Source organism: Nicotiana attenuata, chromosome 12, assembly GCF_001879085.1.
Source record: "Nicotiana attenuata strain UT chromosome 12, NIATTr2, whole genome shotgun sequence".
Lineage (NCBI taxonomy): Eukaryota > Viridiplantae > Streptophyta > Magnoliopsida > Solanales > Solanaceae > Nicotiana > Nicotiana attenuata.
Window position 1 is genome coordinate 31,040,184 of NC_032000.1, and position 19,854 is coordinate 31,060,037.

At 40.7% G+C, this 19,854-nt stretch overlaps 1 protein-coding gene across 1 annotated transcript; it reads left to right on the plus strand.

The window, feature by feature from the left end:
• Positions 16,158 to 18,146, plus strand: LOC109235999. The gene is made up of 4 exons (XM_019402237.1): positions 16,158 to 16,320; positions 16,676 to 16,839; positions 16,915 to 17,016; positions 17,535 to 18,146. The coding sequence occupies exons 1-4, from the start codon at positions 16,158 to 16,160 to the stop codon at positions 17,988 to 17,990; spliced, it is 885 nt and encodes a 294-aa protein (XP_019257782.1). The 3' UTR covers positions 17,991 to 18,146.

Consider the following 19,854-nt stretch of genomic DNA (forward strand, 5'->3'; position numbering starts at 1 on the left):
ACTACTTTCTAGCTCATGTCGTTTGTCTTATTTCTATAGCAAATCCCATCAAATTCGTGATGTCAAAAATTATCCTTAGTGATCGACTAGCAAGGCGGTACCTCCAGATTCGACAATTTAAAATTGTATACATCCTCAAAAGGCTATAAAAGGACAAGCATTAATGGATTTCTTGGAAGATCACCCCTTAACCTGATGATTGGGAGTTAACTGACGAACTACCTGATGAGGACGCAATGGTTATTGAAGTTCAACCTCCATGGAAGATGTACTTTGATGGTGCTGCACATCGAGCAGGAGCTGGTGATGGTTAGTATTTGTCACTTCTCAAGGGGAGGTTCTGTCAAACTCCTTTACTTTGACACAGCTCTGTTCCAACAATCTGAGTATCAAGCATTAATACTTGTCTTGAAATGGTTGTCGATATGAAGCAGTTGCAATTGTAAGTCTTTGGTGACTCTCCGTTAGCGGTCAATCAACTTTTAGGTAGTTACGAGATCAAGAAACCTGAACTACACCCTTACCATAATTATGCTAGGAAATTGATGGGATGGATTAGTGATGTGATTATTCAACATGTACCTAGGAAAGAAAACAATAAGGCTGATGCTTTAGCTGCCATTGATTCATCGTTAACCCTGCCTGATCAAGTGCAAGTTACTATCTGCCAAAAATGGGTAGTACCACCACCAAATGAGGGTGTAAGTGACAAAAATAAACTCGAGCATCTAGTCGCGGTTTCTAAAGCTGAGAAGGAAGAATGGCGACAACCCATTATAGATTACTTAAGCTATAGGATACTTCTAGAAAATTCGAGGAGAAGGACTGAAATCCGTCGCCATGGACCTCGCTTCCTCTACTGCAAAGATACTCTATACAGAAGGTCATTTGAGGGAGTAATCTTGTGATGCTTAGGGGAAGATGAAGTACTCCAAGCTTTTCAAGAATCACATTCTGGGGTATATGTGTCACACCAATCTGGACCAAAGCTCTACTTCTATAAAAAAAGGATGAGATATTATTGGCCAGTGATGGTAAAAGATTGCTTGGACTATGCTCGAAGATGCAAGGCTTGCCAATTCCATGCGAATTTTATTCATCAGCCTCCTAAAGTGTTGCACCCGACTGTTTCATCCTGGTCGTTTGACGCTTGGGGATTGGATGTTGTTGGACCACTACCAAAGTCCTTTAGTGGGCACCTATACGTCTTGGCTGCGACTGACTACTTCTCAAAATGGGTTGAAGTTATTGCTTTTAAGGAAGTAAAGAAGGAAAATATTGCAAGTTTCATCCGAGTAAACATAATCTATCGCTTTGGCATTCCTCGTTACATAATAACGGATAATGGCAAGCCATTCGACAATAGGTTGATGAACAAGATTTGTGATCTCTTTGGCTTCAGGTAACATAACTATTCTATGTAAAATGTTGCCGCCAGTGGTCTAGCTGAGGCATTAAACAAGACTCTATGCAAATTATTAAAGGAAGTTGTCTCCAAATCCAAATGATATTGACATGACCGTATGGAAGAAACTCCATGGGCATATAGAACAACTCACCGCACGCCAACACAAGCGACCCCTTATTCACTCGTAAATGGAGTCGAAGTCGTTTTGCCAGTCGAGCATCAAATACCTTTATTACTATTAGCTATTCAAGAAGGGATCACTAATGAAGAAAATGCTCGACTTCGGTTAGTAGAGTTGGAGGATCTTGATGAGAAGATGTTGGAAGCTCAATAGATTCTTGAGTGTTACCAAGCTCGATTGTCTCGTGCCTTTAATAAAAGAGTTCGCCCAAGATCCTTTCAAGTAAGAGATTAAGTCATTGCCATACGAAGACCCATTATTACTTCCCATAAACTTGTAGGGAAGTTCACTTCAAAATGGGATGGGCCATATGTCGTGCAAGAAGCTTATTCAAGTGGAACTTACAAGCTAGTTGATGCAGATGGCATGAGAATCAGCCCTATCAGTGGCAAGTTCTTAAAGAGGTATTACTCTTGAAGTTGCAACGTTCCTTGACGCACGAGCCTAAACTCATGTCATAAAGCTGTTCAAATTTGAGCAAAATCTTGAAGTTGCAAAGCTCCTCAAAATACTAGCTTAAATTGCAAGTTGCTACGCTCTTTAACTCAAGAGCATAAATTGCATGTTACTCCTGGCCCACAAGAGTATAAACTGTGTATGGCCCAAGAAACAAATGTCCGCTAGGTTGGAAACCTCGAAAGAGGCGGCCTAGGCAAAAGCTAGGACATAAAAAAGTAAAAAAAAGAACTCACCCATTATGAACTACGGTATGATTTAATCCTCTTCACCGAGGTATGTAGGCAGCTTAGAGTTTTATTCTAAGTTCATTTGCATGAGTTCAAAAGATACATGCACCAATCGTCGTTCTAGCGAAGTATGATGAAATATTATCCATTCAATCAGCACTTGAAAATCGGGCTAAAATACCATTCTTTTGTTGAACTTTGGATCCCATATGATTTAAAGGGGGTAAGCCTTCATAGGAAATTGGAATCTACATTAAGATGGCTCGAGTCTTCCAATAGGATGCCGAGTTTTCAAGTTGAAGAATTTAAGCAATCCAAGTCTTCAAGTTGAAGTCTTCAAGTCCACTAGTCTTCATGTCAAAGTATTCAAGCCTTCCAAGTCTTTAAGTTGAAGTCTTCAAAGTCTCCGGTCATCAAGTTGAAGTCTTCAAGTCCACCGTCCTTCAAGTTTAAGTCTGCAAGTCTACCAGTCTTCAAGTCGAAGTATTCAAGCCCTCCAAGTCTTCAAGTTGAAGTCTTCAAGTTCACTGGTCTTCAAGTTGAATTATTTAGGCCCTCCAAATCTTCAAGTTAAAGTATTAAAATCTGCCAAATCTTCAAGTTTGTCTCTATTCAAGTTGAATTTTGCAAGTCCGCCAACTTTTCAAAGTTCGCCAAGCGTTCATATCGAAGCCATCGAGTCCACCGAGTCTTCACATTGAATATTTCTAATTTTTCAATCTTAAGGTGGACATTTAATTCACTTTAAACCTTAAGTTGGCATCTTCACAGATTTCTCTGTAAAAGGAACAATGATTTTTCAATCTTAAGGTGGATGTTTACGTCCCTTTGCACCTTAAGTTTGTTGCTTCGTGGATTTATCCTTAAAAGGAACTATGAATTTCCAATATTAAGGTGGACATTTAAGTCCCTTGGCACCTTAAGTTGGCCTCTTCGTGAGTTTGTCCTTAAAAGGAACTATAATTTTTCAGTCTTAAGGTGGACGTTTAAGTCCCTTTGCACCTTAAGCTTGTCTAATCACAGATTTGATCCTTCTATATGCTGTTGAGGATTTTTCCTTCTATAGGTTGCCATGGATTTGTCATTCTATACATTGTTGCGAGTTGATCCTTCTGCTGAGAATTTGTTCTTCTGTATGTTGCCTAGTTGTGTCCTTCTATATGTCGTTTGAACTTTTGTACCGTAAGTAATCCCTCCAGTTTTCGGATGGGGATGAGTATTCATTCCTTCACAACCTAAGATTACCTATTCGTGCAAGGAACTTCTCCTTCTCTTCTTGGCCTACCAAAAAAAAAAAGACAACGAAAAACGTAGAAGAGTGAGTTACCTGTCAAAGACGGACTGAAACATGCTTGAGGATGATACAAATTATTTGAAGAACATCCTTCCTTATATAGATAATAACGAGAGGTGGCTGTCATAAGCTTCTGCTCGATGTGGGACGATTACAACTAGCAGTATCCTGAATCAATCAGTTAATCACCGAGTCCATATTCGAAATGGAATAGATTTGTATAAGTCTGGTCCAAATGGCATATGTTTTCACGATTTACGTCAGCAAGAAGTTAATTCACTTCAACAACTTGTGTTCTTAGTAAGCTCCACATGTCCAGTTATTAGAGAATTCTTACTGCAAGATATTTCGTTTTAATAAACAAATAAGATCTCATTTTGAAAAGAAAAATTGTCAATTTTGGTGGAAGTGAAATTATTCTACGAGAAGTTGAAATAATGGCATGACTAGGAATAATGATAATAATAATTACCATTATTATTTCTCTTGATCTCCTAATACTTGCAATGTGTGAAATTATTATAAATCCAGATGCAGACCAAGTTGCTTCCAACGATATCAATGGAAATAAAGTTAAATCTTTAATCTATGTCTTGCATATCCCAATCTGATGCGGCTTAAGGCGTTGGTCTATTACCGGTTGTTCGCATGCATAAATTGCATTGCACGGATTATGTCACGATCCAATTTCTCCTACGGGCCGTGTTAGCGCCAATATTATCGCTAGGCAAGCCAGCAGTAAACTAACCGTGTGGTTGTTTATTTTAACAGATTAGAAATAGTTGAATTTTAGTTATTGAACAAATAAGAAGTGAAAAATTAAATAAAATGAGAAATAGACAATTTTAAGAGCAAATGAGATGGAGTAAAAAATCAAAAATCCTCAAGTGTCCACTAGCATAATTTCCAAGACCTGGTGCCACAAGTGTATGAGCTACTAGTAGAATATAAAAAAAATACTAAACTACTGTCTAAATTAAAGTAGACAGAAAGTAAAAGCAAAAGAAAGACTTCGGGTGTTGCAGAACGGACCCGGAAGGTAGCTCACCGCAAAGTCTCGAAGTATCAGGAGAGTGCGTCGGGATGATAACCAGATGCACCTACCCCATATCCTGCACGGTTAGTGCATAGATAAATAATATGTACCCAGAAAGTATCTAGTCTAACCTCGAAGAAGTAGTGACGAGGGGTTGACTTCGACACTTAATATGGGCTAACAATAAAATACCGAAATTCTAAATAAACATGGGCTATATAAATGATAATGAAACACAATGACAAGCAATAAATAAATAATTTTTTCACCGATAGTAGATCCAAAATCAATTTCCATCATTTAACCATTTAACCTCTCAAGCCAATAAAATGATATCAAGTATAATCGGGCTCCAAATATTATTACGCACGAATTATACCGAGGTCGTACGGCCTGATCAAAAATACATATATACATATACTGTGTGCACTGCCGAGGGTCGAATGACACGAACCATTGATGCATCTATTAACCTGCCGAGGTGAACGGCCCGCTCCCATCAGAGTAGTGGAATTTACCTCGCTCGCGAAAAAGCTTGCGACGCGAGTGAACATAGATTTCTCCAAGTTATTGTAAAATTCATCAATTCCTTTCGAGAAATAAGAAGTCTAAACTAGAAACTTTAAATCTCGAAATCCTTAATCTCATCTCTAATCAAGACAATTAATATGCATAATTAAATAACGGTGTCAACAAAGCATGGCCTAAGTCTGTCTTTAAATGACCTCATTGCCTTTAGTGATTTCATATACACATTTGCGGGTCTCCCCTCAGGTGGCTCCCTCGCTTCTGCGGTGAGTGCGCCACACCTGTGAAGCACCTCAAAAGGCCCAATGAACCGAGGACTCAATTCACCCTTCTTCCCAAATCTCATAACACCCTTCATGGGTGAAACCTTTAGTAGAACCTTTCCCCATCCATGTAAGAAACATCACGAACCCTCCTGTCAGCATAACTCTTTTGTCTCGACTGCGCTGTACGAAGCCGCTCCTGAATCACTTTCACCTTGTCCAAAGCATCCTGCACCAAGTCTGTACCCAGAAGCCTGGCCTCGCCCGGCTGGAACCATCCTACTGGAGATCTACACCGTCTCCCATATAAAGCCTCATATGGAGCCATCTGAATACTCGACTGATAACTGTTGTTATATGCAAACTCCGCGAGCGGTAGAAACTGGTCCCATGAGCCCCCAAAATCAATGACACAAGTGCGCAACATGTCCTCCAATATCTGAATAGTGCACTCGGACTGCCCGTCCGTCTGAGGGTGAAAAGCGGTGCTCATCTTAACCTAAGTACCCAACTCTCGCTGCACGACCCTCCAAAACTGCAACGTAAATTGAGTACCTCTATCTGAAATGATGGAAACTGGGACACCATGCAGGCGAATAATCTCTCGGATATAAATCTCTACTAACCGCTCTAAAGAATAGGTAGTACACACAGAAATAAAGTGTACGGACTTGGTCAGCCAATCCACAATCACTCAAATAGCATCGAACTTCCTCAAAGTCCGTGGGAGTCCAACTACGAAATCCATGGTGATCCGCTCCCACTTCCACTCTGGAATATCTATCTGCTGAAGCAAGCCACCCGATCTCTGATGCTCATATTTCGCCTGCTGACAATTGAGAAACCGAGCTACAAATCCCACTATGTCTTTCTTCATTCTCCTCCACCAGTAGTGCTGTCTCAAATCCTGATACATCTTCGTGGCTCCAGGATGGATGGAATACCGCGAGCTATGGGCCTCCTCCAGAATCAACTCCCGAAGCCCATCTACATTGGGCACACATATCCGGCCCTACATCCTCAATAAACCATCATCACCAATAGTCACATCTCTGGCATCGTCGTGTTGAACTTTGTCCTTGAGGACAAGAAAATGAGGATCATCATACTGGCGCTCTCTGATGCAATCGAACAAGGAAGACCGAGAAACTACACAAGCTAAGATCCGACTGGGCTCCGAAATATCCAACTTCACGAACCGATTGGATAAGGCCTGAACATCAACTACAAGAGGTCTCTTCCCAACAGGAATATACGCCAAACTACCTATACGCACCGCCTTCCTACACAAGGCATCAGCCACTACATTGGCCCTCCCCGGATGGTACAAGATAGTGATATCATAATCCTTTAGCAGCTCAAACCATCTCCGCTGCCTCAAATTGAGATTTTTCTGCTTGAAAAAGTGTTGGAGGCTACGATGATCAGTAAACACCTCACAAGACACACCATAGAGATAATTCCTCCAAATCTTCAACGCGTGAACAATGGCAGCCAACTCCAAATCACGACAGGGTAGTTCTTCCCATGGGGCTTCAACTGACGAGAAGCATAAGCAATCATTGTACCCTCCTGCATCAACACACACCCAATACCCACTCTAGAAGCATCACAATATACTGTATATGAACCTGAAGCTGATGGCAAAACTAACGCTGGAGCTGTGGTCAAGGCAGTCTTGAGCTTTTGGAAGCTCGCCTCACACTCATCCTACCACCTGAATGGAGCACCCTTTTGAGTCAATTTGGTCAAGGGTGATGCTATGGATGAAAATTGCTGAACGAACCGACGGTAATAACCCGCCAAACCAAGAAAGCTGCGAATCTCTATGGTTGAGGACGGCCTGGGCCAACTCTGAACCGCCTCTATCTTCTTTGGGTCAAACCGAATACCCTCACTGGACACCACGTGCCCCAAGAAAGCCACTGAACTGAGCCAAAACTCACACTTGGAGAACTTTGCATAAAGCTTCTCCTCCCTCAACCGCTGTAGTACAACTCTCAAATGCTCAGCGTGCTCCTCCTGACTACGCGAGTACACCAGAATATCATTAATGAATACATTAACAAAAGAGTCGAGATAAGGCCGAAACACGCTGTTCATCAAATGCATGAATGCTGCTGGGGCATTGGTCAGCCAAAAAGATATCACAAGGAACTCATAATGAACATATTGGGTCCTGAAAGCCGTCTTAAGAATATATGAGTCCTTGATCTTCAACTGGTGATATCCCGACCTGAGATCAATCTTGGAGAACACCCTCGCTCCCTGAAGTTGGTCAAATAAATCATCAATACGAGGCAAAGGATACTTGTTCTTGATCGTGACTTTGTGTCAACTGCCTGTAATCAATGCACATCCTCATCGTGCCATCCTTCTTCTTTACAAATAGAACCGGCGCACCCCAAGGAGATACACTAGGTCGAATCAACCCCTTATCAAGGATTTCCTGAAGCTGCTTATTTAACTCTTTCAACTCCGTCGGTGCCATACGATACGGTGGAATAGAAATGGGCTGCGTGCCCGGCACCTAATCAATACCAAAGTCAATATCCGTATCCGACGGCATGCCCGACAGGTCTGCAGAAAACACATCCGGAAAGTCCCTCACTACCGGGACTGAATCAATGGTAGGAGTCTCTGCACTAACATCCCTCACGAAGGCCAAATAAGAAAGACGACGCTTCCCAATCATCCGTTGGGCCTTCAAAAACGAAATCACCTTACTGGGAACATAATCAGTCGAACCTCGCCACTCAATCCGTGGCACACCCGGCATAGCGAACGTCACTGTCTTAGCATGACAGTTCAAAATAGCATGACATAGAGATAACCAATCCATGCCCAATATCACATCAAAATCCACCATACAAAGAAACAGAAGGTCCACTCGTGTCTCCAAACCCCCAATAGTCACCACACACGATCGATATACGCGGTCTATAACAATAGCATCGCCTACCGGAGTAGATACACGAACGGATGAAACAAGGGATTCGCGTGGCATATCCAAATAACAAGCAAAATATGATGACACGTATGAAAAAGTGGAACCAGGATCAAATAACACAGAGGCATCTCTGTGGCAAACTGAGACAATACTTGTAATCACAGCATCTGATGCAATAACATCTGGTCTGGCTGGGAGTGCATAAAAACGTGCCTGACCACCACCTGATCGACCTCCCCCTCTGGGGCGACCCCTAGCTAGCTGACCCCCACCCCTAGCCGCCTGGGCGGGTGGTGAAGTAATTGGAGCTAAAGTCGAGGGTTCACTCCTCTGCTGAGATAGACCCCAAGAAGACGAGGACATTATCTCCTCATATGCCCAAACTCTCCACACTCATAACAACTCCTTGGTGTAGAGGACGAGGACTGAAGGGAACCCCTAGCACCGGGATGACTAGTAGAAGAACCTGGCATGGAAGAGCCCTGAACTAATGGAGCACAGGACGAACTCTGGGCTGGAAGGGCACTAAGTGATGAATGGATCTGATGTGAACTGTGAGAACCATGGCCCGATGATGCCCCACGATGAACTGGGCAAGCTGACTGAGCATGTCTGAATGGACGGCCTCTGCCGTGCTGAAACTGACCTCTCGAAGGAACACCACCAAAACTACCAGATCCCCAAGACCTCTTGGCCTCCCTTTCATCTCGCTCCTGGTGACGAACTGACTCAATCTCTCGGGCAATATCAACAACCTGCTCAAAAGTAGCACCTGACACCCTCTCTCTGGTCATGAGAATCCGAAGCTGATATGTGAGACCATCCACGGACCTCCTGGTTCTCTCTATCCGTAAAAACCAACCAAACAGCATGACGAGCTAGCTTTGGGAACCTCATCTCATACTGCATCACAGTCATATCATCCTAACGCAACTGCTCGAACTGCCTGCGCAACTCCTCCCTGCGAGACTGTGACCATACTTCTCCAAAAAGAGAGCGAGAACTGCTGCTAGGTAAGGGGCGCTGCACCAACAGGCCTACGCCTCTCATAAGCCTCCCACTAAGTAGAGGCAGCTCTTGAAAACTGGAAGGTAGTGAACGAGACCCCATTTGTCTCCAAAATACCTGCGGTCCGAAGCATCCTCTAACACTTGTCCAAGAAACCCTGGGCATTCTCGCCCTTTGCACTACCGAAAGTCGGAGGCTGAAGTCTACCAAACCTCTCCAATATACGCTGCTCATCATCAGGCATGACTGGAACCGCATAATCCTGAGCACGTGCAACCGGCTGGGCTGGAGGTGCCCCCGGTGTCTGAAGTCCCTGAACAACCTACTCGGGGGTACGAGCGGCAAGAGTCAAAGTGCCTCCTCTTGCATGAGAAATAGCTGCTGTAGTAGAAATTGAGACCGCCTGAGCAAGATTGATGCACACGGTCAAGATCTGAGTCAAAGTCTCCTGAAGGCCAGGGATAACAATAGGCACAACTAGTACCTGGGCTGGTCCCACTGGACCCTCTGCGGCCGGGACCTGATCTGGGATAACAGGTGGGTCTATAGGTACTGCCCCGGCTACTGCGCGGACTGCACCCCTACCTCTACCACGGCCTCGGCCGCGGCCTCGACCCCTCGTGGGTCTAACAGGTGGCTGCTCATCCTGCCCGGTAGCACGTTTCCTCACCATCTGTGAGAGAATGAAACAACAGATACTTAGTAACCAGAATCAATAGATTCGCACGACAAGAATTCAAGAATATGAGATTCCCTAAGGGTTCTACAGCCTCCGAAGATAAGTACAGACGTCTCCGTACCGATCCGCAAGATTCTACTAAACCTGCTCATGACTGGTGAGACCTATGTAACCTAGGCTCTGATACCAACTTGTCACGACCCCAAACCACCCTGGCCGTGATGACGCCTATCGCAATACTAGGCTAGCCGATTCGACATTCATAACATAAAAGGGTCTTTTTCTTAATTCATTTACTAGTCAGATATTATCACAAATCATCCGTTCAAACATTTCAAAACAAGCGGAAAAATATACAAAACATCAACCACTGCCCAATCCCGGAGTCACTAGTCATGAGCCACTAAAATACGATCAGATACTATCTGCTCAATACAAGATGAGTCTGATAAAAACAAATACTAATAGATAGGAAGGAGAATGGCAAGGCTGCGGACGCTATGCAGCTACCTTGCTAACTCCGAAAATGCTCTGAAGGAAAGGAACAGCTCTCACTCGGATGCCCTGGCACCTGGATCTGCACACAAGGTGCAGAGAGTAACGTGAGTACGCCAACTCAGTAAGTAACAATTATAAAGAAAGGCTGAGTGCAGTGACGAGCATTTAGAAATCGTATACATCTCATAACATAAAAACCTCAGTGAGAATAACAAGATCAAATCAGTATATAAATTCCAAACATCCCGTAAAAACACCAGTTTCAATGAAAGTTATTTAAAATATTTATTCAACATTTTCATTAGAGACTCAATATAAAAGAAGAGTGAAAACAGTAATTTCATAAAAACAAGCCCCTCGGGCAAAGTATCACTCATATATATATATAGCCCCTCGGGTAAGCCTCTCAGTCACTCGGGACTCAACTCTCATCAATCAGCGCTCACACTCAGCACTCACGCTCAATAGGTACCTTATAATAACCGCTGCGGCGTGTGCCCGATCCATAAATATATAGTCGACTGCGCTCACTGGGGGTGTGCAGACTCCGGAGGGGCTCCTACAGCCCAAGCGCTATATCGATGCGGTGTGCAGCCCGATCCATATATATATATATATACTACGGCGTGCAGCCCGATCCCTAACTATCCTCACAATCCGGCCCTCGGCCTCACTCACTCATCAACCTCACAAGCCACTCGGGCAATTCAGTAGAAACTCGGGGAACTCAGCCCAAAACACTTTCATATATTAAAATAGAGTGATGAACATGATTAAGCAATAAACAGGTATAAACCATGACTGAGGATAGTGCTTTCTATCAAAAACAATGCGAGGATAATAGTAAAATACCCCTGAGGGTCTAAACAGTACGACACAAGGCCACAAACATGGCATTAAGCCCAAGTTAACAGATTTATTTCTAAAACACATAGATACCATATAGAGTTTATCAAAATATGCAACTCTACAGTTGCCACGGGACGGACCAAGTCACAATCCCTACTGGTGCCCACACGCCCGTCACCTAGCATGTGTGTCACCTCATTTATCAAAATAGTATGAAATTCCGGGGTTTCATACCCTCAGGTCTAGATTTACAATCGTTACTTACCTCAAACCGGACTAAAATCTACTCCGCAATGCCCTTGCCCCTCAAATCGAACTCCGGATGCTCCGAATCTATTCATAAATAATTCGATACAATCAACACGAGCTAAATGAATCAATCCAATAAGAAATTACTAAGCTTAAGACCAAAAGTCAAAAAGTCAACTCAAAAGACAGGCCCCGGGCCCACGTCTCCAAATCCAACCAAAGTCATAAAATCCGACAACCCACTCGATTACGAGACTAACCATACTAGTTTCACTCAATTCCAACTTCGAATCGACTTTCAAATTTCAAAAGTTCATTTTATGAAGTTCCACAAATTTTTCCCAATTTTTCATCCCAAATCTCTACCCAAATGATGAATCTAACGTTTTAATCATGTATTTTAGCCAAAATTGGGTTAGAATCACTTAGCCCGATGGTTTTCTTCAAAATTCCTCGAAAAATCGCCAAAGCTCGAGCTCTCTAGTTCAAAATATGAAAATAAAACCCTGGGTCTCGTATTTATAGTGCACTCCGGATCCCAAATTTGCTGACCACCAAAAATCCACCGCCGCCGCACCATTCACCGCTGACCGCGGAATTACAGCGGCCCCCGCATGCTTCACCACTGTCTGCGCCAGCCTCATCCGCCGAGCGCAGAATTCTGCCGCTCCCGCGAAAACACACCGTTGACCGCGAATATCTGGCGCGGTCCGCGTTCTCAACTTCACAGAACCCCCTTCCCTGAAACACCAGCAATTGCTTCCACATCAAATCTCCTCCGATAACTATCCGAAACACATCCGAGGCCCTCGGAACCTCAACCAAACATACCAATCCGTCCCATAACATCATTCAAACTTGGTCGAATCTACAAATCACTCTAAACAACACCACACATCGAATCAAACCTCGGATTCAAACCTAAGAACTCCAATCTTATAAATTCCACAAATGACTCCGAAACCAATCAAACCTCGTTCGAATATTCTCAAATTTTGTACACAAGTCACAAATGACCCTACGAAGCTACTCCAACTCTCGGAATTCTATTATGAAAACGTCTACATATAGGCCAATATCCAGTTGACTTTTCCCAACTTAAGCTTCTAAATAGGAGGCTAAGTGCCTCATTCCACTCCAAGACCACTCCGGTCCCGAATCAACCAACATGATAAGATAAAACACAGCTGAAGAACACAGAAGAAAATAGAAACGGGGAAAACAGAGCTGAACTCATGAAACGGCCGGGCGGCTCGTTACAATCCTTCTATATGTTGTTGAGGATTTGTCCTTCTATAGGTTGCCATGGATTTGTCCTTCTATATGTTGTTGCGGGTTGATCCTTCTGCTGAGAATTTGTTCTTCTATATGTTGCCTAGTTGTGTCCTTCTATATGTCGTTTGAACTTTTGTACTTCAAGTAATCCCTCCAGTTTTCGGACGGGGATGAGTATCCATTCCTTCACAACCTAAGATCAGCTATTCGTGCAAGGAACTTCTCCTTCTCTTCTTAGCCTACCAAAAAAAAAAAAAAGACAACGAAAAACGTAGAAGAGTGAGTTACCTGTCAAAGACGGACTGAAACATGCTTGAGGATGATACAAATTATTTGAAGAACATCCTTCCTTATATAGATAATAACGAGAGGTGGCTGTCATAAGCTTCTGCTCGATGTGGGACGATTACAACTAGCAGTATCCTGAATCAATCAGTTAATCACCGAGTCCATATTCGAAATGAAATAGATTTGTACAAGTCTGGTCCAAATGGCATATGTTTTCACGATTTACGTCAGCAAGAAGTTAATTAACTTCAACAACTTGTGTTCTTAGTAAGCTCCACATGTCCAGTTATTAGAGAATTCTCTTAGTAAGCTCCACATGTCCAGTTATTAGAGAATTCTTACTGCAAGATATTTCGTTTTAATAAACAAATAAGATCTCATTTTGAAAAAAAAAAATTGTCAATTTTGGTGGAAGTGAAATTATTCTACGAGAAGTTGAAATAATGGCATGACTAGGAATAATGATAATAATAATTACCATTATTATTTCTCTTGATCTCCTAATACTTGCAATGTGTGAAATTATTATAAATCCAGATGCAGACCAAGTTGCTTCCAACGATATCAATGGAAATAAAGTTAAATCGTTAATCTATGTCTTGCATATCCCAATCTGATGCGGCCTAAGGCGTTGGTCTATTACCGGCTGTTCGCATGCATAAATTGCATTGCACGGATTATGTCACGATCCAATTTTTCCTACGGGCCGTGATTGCGCCTAATGTTACCGCTAGGCAAGTGAGCAGTGAACTAACCGTGTGATTGTTTATTTTAACTGTTTAGAAATAGTTGAATTTTAGTTATTGAACAAATAAGAAGTGAAAAATTAAATAAAATGACAAATAGACAATTTCAAGAGCAAATGAGATGGAGTAAATAATCAAAAATCCTCAAGTGTCCACTAGCATAACTTCCAAGACCTCGTGTCACAAGTGTATGAGCTACACTACAAGAAAATTGTAAAATTGTGACGGAATATTTGAGACGAAGCATTCTGTCACAAACTGTGACGGATTTGTGACGCATTTATGACAAATCAACCTTACATGGACGAAATTATCAAAAGATTTTATTTTTTCCTAAAAAAATTCTAAGAGTAACGGATTTGTGACAAATTTGTGACAGATATAAAATTTAGTCTTTGTGACGAACATATTTTTGTCACAAAATTATGGCAGAAGAGAAGAAATGGCAATACTTTGTCAAAAATCCGTCACAAATTTTGTGACAGATTATATTTTCCGTCACAATATTATAAAAGAGAAATTATCTAATAAAAATAATTTTGTGACAGATTTATTTTCCGTGATAATAATTTTTGACGGAACATTCAGTCACAAATTTAGAAACATTTGGACAACTTACAAATTTTTTCCAAAATATTTGGCCCACTTTTTAGTTTTCCCCGCCAAATATTTGGCCCACTTATTAGTTTTCCTCCGCCAAACCTCTCATTTTACAAAACTCCTAAGACTTAGACCCATTTTCTCATTCCACTCCTCCCTGCTTCTCTCTCTCTTTCAACACAAAACACAAATGGCGATTCTTGTACCCTTCTAGACTCAACGCCACATCAACACTTGCAGGTTTGGTTTTGCTCCAGTCTCTTCCTCCACACTCAATAGCTTTTGGATCTTTCAATTTTTGTTCAGATTTGTCTATGTTTTTCTTGAATATTAATTTTCCAAAGTGAATAACATTTGGGTATTGCTGTTGGGTTCTTCTATCTAAGCTCAGAAAACTCCGATTTAGCTAAAAAGCTTTTGCATGCAACTATTTTAGGTACAATTTTTAAAGGGTCTTTATTAAGCTTTGATATTGGGTCATTCACTTGAAGTGGGTTTGAAATACTTCTGAGATAGGTGAGATTTTAGTTTCTTGTTTATGATTTGGTCTTAATTTTGAGCAAAGGAAAAAGCTCTAATTTTGCTAAAGGAAACAATTGTGCTTATTGTAGATATCAACTTTGTTGTCTTGGAAAAAAGTAAAAAAATGAAGAATGTGCAGGATTTTGTTTTCCAGGTTTTGAAAAGTTTTTCTATATGCTTAATAAATTTCTGATATTTTTTAGGTAATAATTTTCTGGTTACTAAGATGAATATGATCCTTGTTGTTAAAACAAGACTTTGTAGTTCATAGACAATTCATCAACCTCCTCATAGGATATAACATTCATGGTAGAGTTACTGTCGCAATGGTTAGGAACTCAAAATTACTCTTAGTTGTCGAAAGGGGCCGGGTGCGTAGGATAAGCCTCATATTAAGTGCATTTGAGTGTTTCAAAAATTCTTTAGGAGTGGTGGTGATTTTCAATTTGCTATAACTTGTGTTATTATACCTTCTTTTTGGTTGTTTTTGGTTATATACCTGCTATATATGTTGCTTCCTGACTCTAAATTGATTTATATTATTTTATTATTGGAATCTCATAAAGTAAACTCTTCAACAATATTAATTATCTTATTTATCTTGTCTAAATGTCTTAAACTATGGTCATTTATATTTTTCTGTTTCATTCTCTTTTTTGGATCAGTTTCTTCAACATATAGGCAAGGAGTCAAGCACCTCCCTAGCAGAAAGATTAAAAAAGAAATTAACAGTTCCAAGAAGTACGCAGTTCTAGATATTTTTCTGATTTATCTAGTGAATGATAATTTCTATTTCAATATTTGGCATTACATATGTTTTTTCCTTGGGACTTTAATTGATGTTGATACAGTTAGGTAGGAAACTTGTGACTTTTCTAGTTATCATTGAATCTTGTTGAATTAGTGCCATTTTCTGTTGGATTCTGTAGCAGAATGCAAGCTTGACATGTCTGCTTTAGTACAAATATGTTCTAATAGATTAAATTTACTTTTTAAAAAATAGCTAGATAATAGACAACTTTAATTACAACAAATAATCGTGTTTGTCATCATGTAAGTTCTAACACATGTTTATTCTTTGTGTTAAAGTGTACAATATGAATAATTCTGATCGTGAGTGGATGTATGGTAGAGTATTGGAAGATGGATTCATAAATCCTAGATTTATTATAGGGGTTGAGGAGTTTGTTGCATTTGCTAAAAGACATCCAGAATGCATGGATTGTGAAAAGCTAAGATGTCCTTGTAACACCGGTTCAGGTTCGGGTTCGTTCCTAATGGTCATTCTATCTCGAAGACCATCACTGATACCTTCATGGAGCGATAAGATGCTACTGATTACACATGGAAGGTTGTCTGCCAATCCACTCGTGACTTCTATTGGCATGAATTTATGGTAAATATCGCTTTCTATAAAAAAAAAATTATAAGTAATTATTTGGTATATATATGTATTTATGTCACTGATCAAATATCTTTTGTTAGAAATTATATCATTGGAGTTCTGCTGAGGATGCCATAATCAAACATACTTGGAAAAAAGTGGCATCTACCTTGTACACTAAAAAGCGGCACAAGTGGCAGAAATTTACAACCAGACCTACTTTTATTTAAGAGCATATATGGGAAAGCTGGCAGGCACACTGGTCATCGGAAAAGTGGCTTGAAAAATCTCGTGTCGCCACTCAAAATCGGTGTAGCGAGACTGGTGGTCCAGGCACTGGTCCGAGCAAGCATACCGGTGGTTCTAGGTCTACAGTGGAGCATACTATAAAATTGGTATTGAATTTAACCTTTCAATAGAGTAATTATATGACCTTATCTCCTATTTTAATATTGTACTCTATTATTCAGGCAATAGAATTACATCGTCCAGCAAATTCATGGGATATATTTAAGAAGCTGCATAAAAGAAAGGATGGGAACTTTGTGGATACCAAGTCTAAGACTGTTGGTGTAAGTTTCTTTTATAATATTTCATCATTTTATTTGAGAATGAATATGAGGAATATTACTGGTGCAATCCACTTATCCGAAAGCTTCTTCACATCATCTCATTTCTTGTTTAATTAGCATTTCATTTCTTGTTCTGATGCAGAAATGAAACACATATTGTGACTTATTTTTATTTCTTATTATGCTTCAAAGAATCAGCTTATGAGTCACTAAGTATAAGTTTATTTTTACTTAAGAAGAATATCTGTTGAAAGCTTGTGATAGAATTCTATTCTGGTCTAGCTTTTTTATTCTAATCTTGAAAATGATATCCTATGAGTCTATGACAAGTTGATATATGACAATTATTTTTATGAGTTTTAGAGATTTGCTTCTTTGCATCTGTGATTCAAGTTTTAAACTACATATAATGAACTTTGTTTCTTTAGTTGCTTATGTGAGTGAGCTGTAAAACTTAATTATAGGAAATCTTTGTATATTACTTCTCATTAGTTTCTTATTTTGATAAATGTATGTAGGATAAAATGGAAGTTGCGATGGCTACTGCTATTCTGAGCTCATCCGATGATTCACAAAAATTTCAAAATGCCGATATAAATCGCCTAAACTTGGATGTTGTCGGCGGAGAGAAGAAAAGACGTGTGTATGGATTGGGCTCTCAAGCTGCGACTTTGTATCAAGGCTGCAATTCTGCCACTTCACGCCATTTGCCTGTAGTACCAGATCCCGCTGCTGACGAGCGCATCAAAGTGCTTGAGGAGGAGGTGTTGCGTATGAGAGAAACACAAGAGAGGATTCTTCAAGAGCGCGTGGAGGCAGAGGTGCAACAACGCGTAGACCAAGAGGTCTCGCGTTTGAATCAACAGAAGGATGATCGATTTCGGTCTATGGAGGAGCGATGGATGCGCAGGATGAGCGAGATGGCATTATCATCTCACCCATCTGGTGTTCCTACTCCCTTTAACAGGGACTAACCAAATGCTTTAGTATTTAACATTGTTAGACTTTAGCTACTTGGATACTCTCTAAGTGCTATTTTAACGTTGGCAGGCTTTTGATTATTGGATGCTTTGTAATTTTTAATATGTTTAGACTTTTGCTAGTAGAACTTATATTTTGGCATGTTTTAACTTCGTATGTTTTATTATATATTTCATATTATGTTTGTTATGGTTGGTTGTTGTTGTCTTCATGCTTTTAGCTAATTTTTTCATAAGTATTATTAATTATTTGTTAAAGCTGAAAGTCCAAAATTAAATTTGTGACAGATCTACATGGTCAAAAATATTCACCAAATTCTTAAATAGTGATGGGAACTTATGTGTCACAAATATTATGTATCCCAAATCTGTCACTAATATAGCTGCCAAATGTGTCAATTTGTGACAGAAAATTTTGTCACAATTTATTTGTGACAAAATATTCTATCACAATTGCTGTGAATATATAAATAAATTTGTCTCGAAAACTATTCTGTCACAATAATTGTCACAGATATATCTGTCACAAATCCGTCTCTATTTTGTGACGGAATCAAGCTACATGCAGGCCTCTATATTGCGACGGACAATTTTTGTCATAAATCTGTCACAAAAATTTTGTGACCGAAATTTGATCCGTCAAAAAAAATTTACGACCAAAGGTTCTGGGACGTTCCCATTTTTGTTACAATTCCGTCACTAACACAAATTTGTGACGGAATTGTGACAGAACCGTCCGTCACAATTTGCCATTTTCTTGTAGTGCTAGTCTAAATTAAAGTAGACAGAAAGTAAAAGCAAAAGAAAGACGTCGGGTGCTGCAGAACGGACTCGGAAGGTAGCTCACCGCAAAGTCTCGAAGTATCAGGAGTGCGCGTCGGGATGATAACCAGATGCACCTGCCTCAGATCCTGCACGGTTAGTGCATACATAAATAATATGTACCCAGTAAGTATCTAGTCTAACCTCGAAGAAGAAGTGATGAGGGATTGACTTTGACACTTATTATGGGCTAACAATAAAATATCGAAATTTTAAATAAACATGGGCTATATAAATGATAATGAAACACAATGACAAACAATAAATAAACAATTCTTTCACCGATAGTAAATCCCAAATCAATTTCCATCATTTAACCATTTAACCTCTCAAGCCAATGAAATGATATCAAGTATAATTGGGCTCCAAGTATTATTACGCACGAATTATGCCGAGGTCGTACGGCCCGATCCAAAATACATATATACATATACTGTATGCACTGCCGATGGTCGAACGACACGAACCATAGATGCATCTATTAACCTGCCGAGGCAAACGGCCCCCATGAAAGTATTGGAATTTACCTCGCTCGCGAAAAAGCTTGCGACGCGAGTGAACTTAGATTTCTCCAAGTTATTGTAAAATTCTTCAATTCTTTTCGGGAAATAAGAAGTCTATACTAGAAACTTTAAATCTCGAAATCCTCAATCTCATGTCTAATCAAGACAATTAATATGCATAATCAAATAACGGTGTCAACAAAGCATGGCCTAAGTCCGTCTTTAAATGACCTCACTGCCTTTAGTGATTTCATATACGCATCTGCGGGCCTCCCCTCAGCTGGCTCCCTCGCTTCTGCGACCAGCAGCTCGCTTCTGCGAGACCGATTCTACGGTGAGTGCGCCACACCTGCGACCCCATTTCGTTCCTGCGATGGCCTTCTTCGCACCTGCGCCTCCACAGTTGCGGTACCTGCCTCGCTTCTGCGGTCACTGGGCAGCCCACATTGGGCCGCTTTCGCGGTCCTTGGCTCACTTCTGTGAGCTCGCAACTGCGGTTGGCCTTCCGCAGGTGCGATTGCACCAGAAGCTGA

Excerpts from the sequence above, each read along its gene's own strand:
- LOC109235999 (XM_019402237.1), top strand. The coding sequence starts at position 16,158 with ATGAATAATTCTGATCGTGAGTGGATGTATGGTAGAGTATTGGAAGAT. Across the intron at positions 16,321-16,675 it reads TCCTTGTAACACCGGTTCAG|AGCATATATGGGAAAGCTGG; the intron begins GTTCGGGTTCGT and ends CTTTTATTTAAG. Across the intron at positions 16,840-16,914 it reads TGGAGCATACTATAAAATTG|GCAATAGAATTACATCGTCC; the intron begins GTATTGAATTTA and ends TCTATTATTCAG.